Source organism: Pelobates fuscus, chromosome 5 (genome assembly GCF_036172605.1).
Source record: "Pelobates fuscus isolate aPelFus1 chromosome 5, aPelFus1.pri, whole genome shotgun sequence".
NCBI lineage: Eukaryota > Metazoa > Chordata > Amphibia > Anura > Pelobatidae > Pelobates > Pelobates fuscus.
Window position 1 is genome coordinate 120,527,771 of NC_086321.1, and position 12,976 is coordinate 120,540,746.

Consider the following 12,976-nt stretch of genomic DNA (forward strand, 5'->3'; position numbering starts at 1 on the left):
GCATCCGGCAGTCAGCATTAAGAAAACAAAGAGTAGAGGAGAAATAAAACATTCCTTATATTTGTCTTTTTCATTTACAATGTTTGACCCGGATTTGCCTTGCCTGAGCTGGATTATGATGTCATTTGCTAAATCTTTCATATAAATGTAAAAAAGCAGAGCATTTCATGAAAAAATGGTTAATGCATGGTATAAGTGAGGAGCTGTACCAGGTCCCCTTTAAAGGTCACTCTGAGGATCATAACAACTACAGCTCATTGTAGTGGTTAGGGTGCTATAAGTCTGTAAGCACCAACCTATTTATATTTTGTCAATTTGTATTCAATCTATTTGACAAAAATCACACCTGCTTTTCAGCTGCCCTAATAATGGTGAAAGCATTTCCACATCGATTGAAGTCCATTTCCGTCCAACCAGTACTGCAATTGTAGCATGAGACCACCTGGCTGGTCTCCACCTATCATTGATTTCCAGGGTTGGTAGAATCGTGCAATAAAGATCATCCCCCTATGTGCCTTAAATAAATAAAATTATGTACCTTTTTTCCATCTCCACCGGATCCATACAATATGCATGTGGTCAAGGGGTGTGATTTCAATCTACGCCTTTGCAATATAAAATACCAAAACAGTTCTTCCCTTTGTCCAATATTATCCTGTGTTGATTGGATTGATCTAAAAAGAATGTGTAATCAAAGGCATGATGCGTAGTAGAATGCATAATGAAACGAGAGAACCTCAAACAAAATAAACATTCAATTGATGTAAAAAACAAACAAACAAACAGAACAATGAACTAGAATGAGACATTGCCCAGTGTTAAACAGAGACAAAGATTGTACCAGTAATTGATATTATCGATGTTCAACTTGTGTAACTATTGAAATAAATATCGAGAGAACAGCCTAAAGAAAGTTCAGGTATTATAAACGAGTCTCTGTTGCTATTAAGACCTGCAAGATCTAGAAAAACAGACAAATCATTCTAAATGACTGGCCTATAAGCAGCAGCACTTTAGGAAATTGGCACCACTGCATGACTCTAGAATAGCCGTCCTATTTGATAGAAGAATAACAGTTTTTGAGCATGTAATACGTTTTACATTGGCTATTTTAAAGGATGGCTTTCATTGAAAAGTTATTTGAATATAAAGCCCTTATATGAACTAGAAGAAACCAATGAAATACAAAAAAGTGTAACTATCAGATTTAAATCTTAAAACAAAACAAGTTTGAATTCCTCATGAATAGCCAGTAGTTTAACATATCACGAATCTATGTTTGCAAGCACAGCTCATCCTTCTTTTAACTCAACAACTTCTCCTCTTTAGATTGAACAATAGTCCAATAAATGTACAACGAGAACTTCAATTCAAACTATATTTAAGTTTTGTTCGGTACCAATCAAATTACCCCAAGCAATTCCTGTAGAGAATGAGAACAAAAGTAAAAAATTAGACCCTATAACAAACAGGCAAAATGAAAAAGAGGTAGCACAGTAAAACATAATGTTTATAGGGGATAAACATACTACTACCTAGACGTTATTCACTATCAATTATGTTACTGTGCCGTTTCAAGCTGGAAAGATTAATTATGATTTGCTGTCCAACAACAATTCTAATAAAGCCAGTATATGAAAATAAATAATCCCATATTTTACCAACCATGGTATTAATATGAAATGCAGAAAGACTTAGCCAATAAGCCATAGACTTTGTATTCATGTTAATGTCTTATGTGAACACGATTGATGATGTCAATTTGAACACTAGACTGAACAGTGCCATCTAGACCCTGTTATTTAAATAACGGTATTACAGACTATTATTCCAGAATGCCGTTATTGCTACATTATATAAAAATGGGTTTTCTTGAAAATAATGTGATACCTGACAATTCGCAATATAGTGAATAAACCTGGTAAAGTTGATTACAACACTTCCTATCATCGGCGAAAAACAACCAATGAAACATGAAGTCAAATAATTCAGCTGTGTCCAAAATAGCAAAAATAGAAAAAAATCTTAGTTTTCTATTTTGGCCTAAAATCTTGACATTCGCTTTGAATTTTGCTATGGATTCTAGGACAGTCATAATTTAACGATTAATCTTGACTATGCGGAATAAAATAAAATTGGAGAAACACAACCGATGTGACTTTAGCAAATAGTAAAATGGGGCAAGAGTAATGATGCTGTCACCTCATTGAACTTTATGTATTTTCACATTTCAAGAAACATTTCATTTGCTTTTTTGACAAAATGTGATATGAATTGGACTATATATATGGAGCTGGCGGAAAACGAAAATGAGAAATGTTTGCCAACATGGGACTGGACATTCCCCATGCGGATAGTAGAATAGCAGACACTATCCTTTTAACATTACAAATAACAAATGCTATAGGATTTTCCTGCTTAATTTACACGGTAGATTGCCCAGCACATAGTTAAACTGTAGGTTTGAAGGTGTACATATTAATATTATGCTTTCTTTAAACCTTTTCTAGCTTGAAATTGATGCACTAATGATTGTGATGATGCAGCTTTTATTATGACAAGTGAGACTATTTTTGATGTTTATTAATTCTTCAATATATTCAGTGGTTTCTACGAGCAATTTCCTCTGCGTGCATTTGCATGGAATCATTTTCCATGTTATTCTTGTCTAGTGACAGCTCCAAGGTATTTGTGTCATAAGAAATGACTTTCCCAGGGGGTAACGTCATACATATTTCTTTTTAGTTCTAAAGTGGATCTGCTTAATTCCATGGAGTTACTCTGCCGTCCTGTGTATAGAGCAGTGCCTAACCTTGGCAATCCATTCATTTCTAAACAATATTTTCCATAAAGTTTAGCCAGCCTATAAGCTTTTATTCATGATAAAAACAGTTTAGAAGCATCCGAGATGCCAGGTATATCCACACTTGGTATACACTGTACCATTTCTATAGACCGTTTCAGAGGCATTGCACTGTATACAGTATTCCCCTTTACATCCGATCTTTTGCCATTTATATTGTGTTCACTGGTATTTATCTTCCCCTGGACATTTCTAACCCTTGGAAAATCTATGTTTAAATGTTTCCAGCCACTGCAAATATTTGCAATAACGATCACGAAGGGCAGAACTCTCAAAACCTCCTGAATTGTGTTTTTTTTTGTTTTTGTTTTTTTGTCGGTCAAATTAAGTATTGTTAAACCTTTTCTTAATAGATGTATTTAATTTAATCAAATGGGATTTGTTGGTACCATTAAAATAAAAAAATATAACAATAATAAAGGATGTGCACATTTACAGAAATTAACACTAGCAGGCAGTTCTGAATAAAACTCGCATTAAAAAAATAAACAAATTGTAGAAGTAACATATAGTCACTGCTTCATACATCTAATGTTATCAGGAATGTCCTTTATAACTGGTCATTGAGTCAGTGGTTCTAACACACCTAATGAATATGAATGTAAAAATTGCACTGCTTAAAGCATTCACTGCTTGCTTAGTCCCACTGATGTTAATTCAGTAACTACTTACTAAGTAGCTGTCTACAGTTCGGTGACTTTGCAACAATTTCTTCAATGTTTTTGGCCTTGGAATAATAATGCGGCATTTATAAATAAAACACAGAAAAAAATTATTAAAAAAATAATTTAGTCACTTCAAATGCTTTATTGGATTTGCAGCCTAACCTTGACCTATTTCTCTCTTCCTGCACAGTGGTGGGAGGAGGTTGAAGAGTCATTATCAGAATATGTGACTATAACACTGTCACCTTCCTTGGTAATACAAGCACACCTCATGACTACCAAATAGCTTTTCATTATTGACAGCAGCAATAATGTAACCAAGGCTATAAAAGATTTATAGGTTGTGTATTCACATTATACAAATATTTTATATAAAATATACAAAACTTAGACATGAATCACTTTTAATAGGCCTGTTATTTTCCTATCGAGTAAGTGTCTCATTTTGGCGGTTTTGTAACAAGACATTGATGAGCCAGGAGAAACACTAAATAGATATTAAGTTCATATTTACAGGAGACACTATAAAAAACATTCATGTTCTCTTTAAAGTAATAAGGGGGGTTGAAAGCATTAATTTCCATGACAGATTGAATGCAGATAAGTAAAAGGACATATTTGAGAGCACTTTATGTTCTTTAATGAATATATTGATATATAGGCTCCCTCATGTAAATAATTATATTCATATATGCTAATATTTGAAAGTACTAAAATGTTCAGTACACTTTATGTCCCTGAGCACGCTGGCTCCACCCCGGCAGGGATCATCATTACAGGGGCAGGGGGGTAGGTGGGGGGAGCGTGCGCAAAATCAACACAAATTAGTATCTCCTAGAGAACAGTCAGTGTTTCCAGGCAGAGCAGGGAGAAGCTAAATGTTGGTCCTGCGATCTTTGCACAATCACATCCAGGAAGTCCTTCTCTTGAACTGCCAGTAGAGGTGGTATTAGGCAGCAATGTAAACACTGCTTTTTCTCAGAAAAGGCAGTATTTACACTGCTGAGCATGGGAAAAACAGTATCTTTGCTCCAAAAACACTACATTAGGCTATATTGGTTCTGGTGTCTGCAGAGTCTCTTTAATTTAGCATTTCAACTGAGATATAAGTGTTTAGCATGATGGCCTATCAATTTAAAGACTTCAATCCAAAGGACTTGCCACCTATATAAAACTGTTTTGTTTACGCCTGTTATAACATCCAGGGACATCAAATTACTTTACAAAAGATTTTATTAAAATACAGGTCTGATAATACACGCAAATAATCCTTGAACTGCATGGTATTTTTTGAACTGGCATGGTTGCATATATAATTCATTAATATATTTTAATATCTGAACCTGCAGTAAGATGTTGTATGACATATGTCATCTTCTTTTCTGATTTTACTTATATTTTTCAATACTTTTTTTTTTTTTTTTAAAGATATGCTTTGTCACTTAGAATAAAATGACCCGAATCAATATGTTCAATATCTTTCCAAAATCCCATTACAATCCAAATTTGATTTAAAATGATTGCAGTCTAACTTAGCTAGTGCTTTTTATAATCATGATGATTTTCCTCTAACTTCCATTTTCACTCTGTCACATATTCAGAGAAAGTTTGCTTAAGTTTTTATTCTGGAAGGGTTCTATTCTGTCAGTTTTTTTTCTGTTCAAATCAGATAGATGCCCTTAGAATAACGAGATATTATCTCACCAGCCATCAGTTCGATCTGCTCTTTACAGCCACATCCTTATCATTCTAAATGTCTCAGTCAGTTTGCTCTCAGCATGCATCTCTTTATCAGGTCATTTCTCCAAGACACATGCTTATTCAACTAATACATTATTCCACATCTCCTACAAGAAAATCACACTTTGTTAATATTTAAATATTAAAAGGTAATAGCCAAGTACATATTGAAGACCTTGCCGGTTGAACTTCTAGAAGCAGCATTATTACACTAAATTGCTGTTTATATAGTTTCCTGTATATTGCTTGAGCGAGGGTTTAAGGTGCGGAGCTTTACAAAGTACATTTCATTAAGTGTCCTACTCAGTGTGCCTCGTTGCGTCTTACTCTGTCTACAGATATGTTACATTCCTCTCCCTGTCACGACGTATGCTATAAACCCTAAGCTAATATCCAGCACATTTTAACTTTATATATTCTTTTATATGTAACATCGCCCTATACATATTTTCCTATGTTATATTTTTCCCGCACACAGTGTTATTATTTTCATATTACCCTGTTCCCATGCGTTATCCTATTGTTCCCTTATTGGTGGGAACATATATAGAGAGACGGAATATAAATAAAGAGATAGGAGGGACAACACTTTGTGCCTTGGGACAGAATATGAAATGTGCATATCAATTAGACAAGATATTTTCAAGTTAGGAACAAATTCCTTTAAGTATAGAAGACACTCAGAACACATTAGACTAGGCTTGTATGCCTCACCCATGCAGCACATACATAATATAATAACTGATATTATTAGATAGATGGAATGTTTGAGTGTTGTGAATATGCAGTAAATCTGTAACACTGTAACTTTTTTTATTTTGTTCTTCTGTTATATCTAGCATATACTAAGTGAAATTCTCTCCAGTCAGAATCGTGGTACTGACTGTTTAATTGTAATATCGGGTAGAATACCTTAGTAGTACTAGACATGTATTTATCTGAACATGGGGATAAAGTTATATATTAGTTCTTGGAAAAAGTGGCAAAAGGATATTACATTTAGTATTAATACACAATGCAGAGTGGATTAATCTCATGGTTTACCAATTGGAAGTTCTGGTGGTGAGAGAAGACTTTCACAACACTTATATATTGTCCTGTGGAAGAGATGTTCCCTCCATTGGTCACCTATTGCTTGCATGCTGTGCATACTGGCTGCAGTTGCCAAATGTGCACAGGTTTAACATTTGTTTCAGGGGTGACTAAAGATGCTACCGGAGGTGGAGTTACACCTCCGGCAGTACTGGGCTACATCTGTGTATGTGTACTGTTTCAAATATATATGTCACACATACAAAATCCAAGCGCTGCAACCACTACAAAACAGTGAAGTGGCCATTGTGTTTGGAGTAACCCTTTAAGCACAACATCCAGAGAAACGTGAATAAAATTACTTATCTATGTGTGTCTACAGCTGGAGACTCGTCCCGTGACTATTGCTTTTGGTGCCATTGCTCTTGCTACAGTTTGTGAGAGTGAATGCTAATATCCATTAGCAATGCACTTGTTGTTTCATTTACGTGGGTGCCATTGATGAATACATGATGACGGTATTACTCTAACACACAGGTGCACACATTATTGGTGAAGAGGTTAAAAAACATCAGCTTAGTCCATGTTCAAAATCTAATGATTGAACAAAATGATCGGATTGATATAGAACTGCTAAACAGCCTATTAAAACTCTACAGTGATACTAAAAACAATATATGTTTTTCTTTTAACAGCTTTATAAAATCCAGAAGATTGGGCACCTGACATCAAGGATGCTGGATAACTGATGAAATATTAAGAAACAGATACAGAGAGATGTACTAGACGCCTGTCAGAACTCTGAGACACGTTTGATTTTGATTGAGATTTAGTGTCGCCAGAAAAGCTAAAATCTTAACCTGGTTGCACATCTCGCTTCATGGAAATAGGACGAGGGATGAAATAGAGGAAGTCACAGTAAGTTCACTTGAAATCCAAGGGTGATCCTTAACATCTTTAAACCTGAAGCAGAACTCGTTAAACATCCAAGGAATCTACTAGTGCTCCAACCTCAATTTCAAGAAATAAATTAAGAGTCTGTTTTTTATTTTTAGCTAAGGAAACTGAGAAAGCTTAGACACCTGAAAATATATTGTTTTTCAACAGAGTGAAAAAGCATTGCCATGGAGGAATTTGAATTTAGTGTAAAACAACTGCAACCTAATGTCATATCTGTCCGTCTCTATAAGCGCAAAGAGGGTGGCTTGGGGTTCCTTGTTAAACAGAGAAGGAACAAACCACCTGTTATTATCTCTGATATAATCCGAGGTGGGGCAGCAGAGCAAAGTGGCTTGGTGCAGGTCGGTGACATAATTTTGGCAGTGAACGATAGGCCACTTGTTGATTTCAGCTATGAAAATGCTCTGGAGATCCTACGTAGTATTGCCTCAGAGACATTTGTGGTTCTTATCCTAAGAGGCCCTGAGGGATACACGACTCATCTGGAGACCACTTTTACAGGAGATGGAACACCCAAGACTATTAGGGTCACCAGACCACTTTGCCCCAAATCCAAGTCTACTGATCTATCAAGTCAGGGCCTGTACAGCAAAGATCAGCATAATATGGTGGACAGTGCAACAAGTTCTGCTGGTTCTTCTTGGCAGGAAGTCCATCAGCTTAATAATGTAAATGGACTCGATGGAGTTAAAGGTGATGATATAAGTATTAGTCCATGCCTTAATGGTGGAGCTGAAAGCAATGACATCCTGAAAGAGATCGAGCCTGTAGTGAATCTTCTACAGAACACGAGGATCAAGGAGTTAAATAAAGATGGTCAACATCAAGTGGAACAAAAAGATGCAGAAGTTCAAGTCGAAAAGTAAGTTGTTTAATAAAGACCATAATTATATTATATGTTGGTTTGTGAATGAAATCAAAGACCTCTATGTAGTCGTATCAGAGATAAAATTTTATCCCTACATATTAGATATAATTAGATGCTTTTGTCACGGGGAATACAGCAGTCTCTTACAAAAGCTGTGAAAAGTAATCAGATTTTGAGTTTACAACATTTCCTCAAGAGGTACTTTAAAAAGAGAGAAAAACAGGTGAGGATTTAGGGTATTGTTATATTGTGCCGGCAGGAGTTCCTTATCCCCCTCTGCAATCCTCTCCCCAACCTTGTCTAATGATAAACGCAGGGAAAAGGAGCTCTATTTATTCAGAATGAAGAGATGAAGAGGGAGATGAAATCTCTGGGTTCACACTTTCAAGATGGAAATGTGTATCTGGGTTCCGTTCAATTAAATGCTTCCATTTACATCTTTGAAGTGAAAATCAGGCAGAGGCTTCTTATCAGCCTATACATTATTAGAACGTATCTATTTTCAGACTTATTCAAAACTAAAACCTTCATATCCAGATTAACTTGTGATCTACAAACTGTTTATTATATTTTAGGAAGCACTTTGTATATTCATGGGATGAACGGTCATGCATCTTGTTTTCATTTATTGTTTTTTATAAAAAGCCAATATAGCCTATAGTGTTTTACAATAGGTGGACTAACAAATAAGTCAAATTTCATGTGCAGAAACAGAATTTGCTATGGGTCTTGCTCAAACATGCTTATATTATAAATTAAATATGGTATGTTAAATATAATGGCAATTAATATTAAAATGAATGAACCCCAAGCTTAGTGTACACAAAAATTCAAACAGATCTTTAGTTAGTATACATAGTGAATATTTCCTGATTGTTCTTTGCCCATTTGGCAAGTAAAAATAAATAAGATTAGTGCCATATAGTCATAGAAGTAAATTCATAATTAAATTCATAAATGTTAATGAATGACCACTTACGACAATTAGAGATTGTTTTTATTGATAACAACAGCTTACATTACGGAGCTAATACAAAAACTCTTAATAAACATGGGGAAAAATCACTAAACAGTGAGTCTTGATGCAGAAAAAAAATAGTTCAAATAGCAGATTTGTTTAAAAATCTTGGATTATACCCACAGCAGCCACTACTCTGAATGTAAACCAAGCCACTACTCTGAATGTAAACCAAGTGTTAAATAATACAGTTGGGGACTCTATATTTTTAACGGCTATATTGGCCAAACATTTACAATATAAATTCAGCTCACAACACTTCACTAACTACTGTATCCCCCTTTAAATTGTGCTGGCTTGATAACAAAACCGAAGCTTAAATAACTGACAAAAAAATATGACTTGCTTTAGTTTAAAATATTTTCTACTATTGATAATTATAATTTTATTTTGACCTAAATTTTGTTGTTTATTAATTCATAATAACCATTCACTCATGGTTCACTGAATGAACCCCATAAGTTATTTTCCCAAAATAATATTTGTTATTAAATATTTAAATATTGAGTTTTAAATATTGTTATTTGACAAGTGGTGCTTGGAAGCCTGATTATAATTTAACACAATATATATTTCTAATATATTCAATGAGAGGAAATGACCAGTGTCCCTTTAAGTGATTTTAATGAGAATAGCATAGGCGACAGTATTTGCCTTTCAATAGTATAAACCTCAGTGATCTGTGTTATTCACAATGGGTCAGCAATAATAACAGACATGTAAACTAGCAGGGTCATTCATAATCCAGGAACCATCATGATCTAGTAAGGGAATTTCATATTTAAGGCCAAAATAGAGACCCTTGGAAGAATAGCTGTTATGGAGAATTTTTTTCCAGTTTGTTTATTATGGTCTATAATTTGCAATTCCCAGTCTAGTGAATAACCCTGCACAAAATTGTGAGAACAGCCAATAAACATTCTAATCAAGGGGTGTCTGACCAATTGCTGTTGGCTTGCAGATAATTCTGCGACTTCCTGGACAATAGCCACTAGGAGTTGTACATACTTTATAATAACATGATAAAGACAAGTCAATTTACTAGATGGCAGTGAAACTGTTATAGCTGCTAAAGTGAGTAAATTACATTTAATTATAGCAGCAGACAACAACCCCAGCATGTAACCACAGTCAAGCTGTGTACTTAAAGGGATTCTAAAGTGTTAGGAATACAAAGTAGTATTCCTAACACTATAGAACCCTCTGGTCCCCTCACCCCTCCCTCGAAGCCCTTCCTCCTGTCATAAAAATGGTTTTCTCACCCACTAGAGGCTGTCTTAGTTTCTCAAGAACGGCAATGTTTTACATTGCAGGACTAAGGGGAACAGGGACACTGCACCCAAAGATTAAGTGGTGTGGGTGCCTATAGTGTTCCTTTAACCATTTCAGTGTTGTAGAAGAGAACAGAGAATTGTGGCACTGAATGTAAAAGTCAAAGTTCAAAACTAATACATGCTTGAGGTCTATGACATCCTATCATGCCATCAGAGAGCCAATCCCTTACATTCAGAGAGTTTGTAATCTCTCTCGAAAATTAATTAGCTAAATAAATAAAACAAAAAAAAAGCGAGATTGACTCATCTATGTGCCATTGCCATGCACGTTTTACATGAAGTGAGACTTGGCAATCAGAGCACTGTGATTGGCTGGTTTCCAGGCCAACCAATCACAGTGCTCCCTCCAAAATTCAAGGTGGCAGAGGAATAACTAGAGGCCTCTTCCGTCTTGAATTTAATTTATTCATCTTGTAACCTGTAAAAGTGCAATTTAAAATTTGTAACCTGTGAAAGTACAATCTGAAAAACTAATACATGTTGGGGTCATGTTAGGTTCTCACTAACAACAATGATGAATTCATCAGCTACATCAAAAGCTTGGTATCCATTGCTTCCCAATTAACAAGGGAATTAGAGGTTTTAGCCCAGAATAACCAAACTCGAAAAAATAGTGCATAGTTTGAACTAAACCCCAGAGCTAATCTACACTGGAAGGTGTTTATATGGCAGCATAATCACTTTATAGGTTTGTGATTTAAATAGTTTAAACAAAAATGCACTAAACCAAATTAACCAAACTATGGCATTAGACGAGTTGGAGATTATTTCCAAACCATTTTTTGTGTAAATGTTTTATTTCTGCCCCATTAGCTTTTTAGTGAGCAATTAATTTAGCCCTCTACAGTTAAATACCAAATGTGTGCTGCATTGCAGTAAAGTCTCGGAACGCTGTGTATTAATCCATCTCTCAGTTGGCTGATGAAGGTCTGAAAGAACTTGCTAAAAGCTGTGCTAAATCCAGAACCAGCATGGAGGACAGGTCAAATGAAATAGAATAGGATATTGCTTTCACATGTACAAACCAAGATCACCCTTTTATAGATATATCTTTAACCACTCAAGGACACATGCCATGTGTGACATGTCATGATTCCCTTTTATTCCAGAAGTTTGGTCCTTAAGGGGTTAAAGGCTTACTACAAGCACCTTGACCACTTCAGCAATTTTTTTTTTCCTATGGTGCTGTAAGCCTTTATGTGTAATGTTTCAGTTTGAAATGCTGCACATACTTTATATTTGCCAATGGGGATGGAAACTTATAGACCCGAAATTGTGATTTTTTAGTTTAATCCATCGTCTCTCTTTATCTGTATGAGCACCAGTTTAAGACTACATATAGACAGTGCTTCCATACTGAAATTACTTCATGATAGCACCTGTTTTGCAAAGTCAATTGCAGTGTGTCTATGTCAGTTGCGCACTTTTCATGGAATATAATTCATTACTTTGCAATAGTAGCCAATAGAAGTCGAAAAATTCCAGGAGATGTAATTTAATTAGATATTTTCTAAAATCTTTACATAGGTAACAATTATAATGTTTTTTAAAAAAACAAAACACAAAGTTATAATCTGATTATCTATTGTATGAATGGGTTATTAAAGAATTCAGAGCAAGCAAATTGTGGTTTCAGATCTATTATTCCATATTTTCTATTATTTTCACCCCTACGCAGCTTAAGCAATTAGCCTGTTTATAAAAGGTCTGTCTTTAAAGTCTAATTGTTTGTTTAGAAGTACAGTACATATTTCTAAAGAGATTAACATGTTGTTAGTCCTTGTCTTATTATGCCCAATTCAAACCTTAATCAGCACTACAGACAAGTGCCAATCACTGACAATAAACACAATGCAAACCTTCTTCAGCACGGAGAGCAGGAATCTGAGTGTAACAAGCCATGAAATGAACAAATCCCTTTCTTTGCTCTGCCACTTCCTAACAATGATCTGTGAATGTCCTTCTGTGAAGAATATTAGTTCCAATTAAGGAAACTTACATCCCCTGGAGGAGGTACTCAAATGGTTCAAAGCCTCTGACCAACAGCCAAGACAAAGCTGATATCACAAGTCATAGCACAGTCACATTGCAAAGCTGACACATACAGAGGCTGCCAAATTACTCTGCTTTAATGTGTCATTTTCATAATTCTAAGTAGAATACAAGCTGTAATAGTACTAAACTGGTGTGTTTTTATATGCGTGTTCTTTGAAACTACAGTAGAATTACCCACTGCAAAACACAGCTGTAACTTCATAGACAGAAAATAAAAGTCTACATCACACACTCACAAATCCATTCTATTGCTATAAATGTAAATGATTAAATATTGCAAAAACAAATACATGTGCTAAGTAGCCTAATATAAACAATGTAACAATAGGAGATAACCCACTTACAAGCTTTGTTAAAAAGTGCCCATGTGGTTACGTATGTTAGCTAAACTCTACAACTCATAAAATAGCTATTAAAGGACCACTATAGGGCCAGGAAAAC

General features: G+C 35.1%; 1 protein-coding gene across 8 annotated transcripts in view; it reads left to right on the plus strand.

The window, feature by feature from the left end:
- The window catches only part of NOS1 (nitric oxide synthase 1), a 156,733-nt gene that overhangs the window by 79,786 nt on the left and 63,971 nt on the right, over positions 1 to 12,976 (plus strand). For all 8 annotated transcript variants that reach the window (XM_063454192.1, XM_063454191.1, XM_063454198.1 and 5 more), the window contains exon 2: positions 6,996 to 8,122. In XM_063454192.1, the coding sequence (XP_063310262.1) occupies positions 7,425 to 8,122 (698 nt within the window). In that variant the 5' untranslated portion in view covers positions 6,996 to 7,424. The remainder of the gene's footprint in view (positions 1 to 6,995; positions 8,123 to 12,976) is intronic.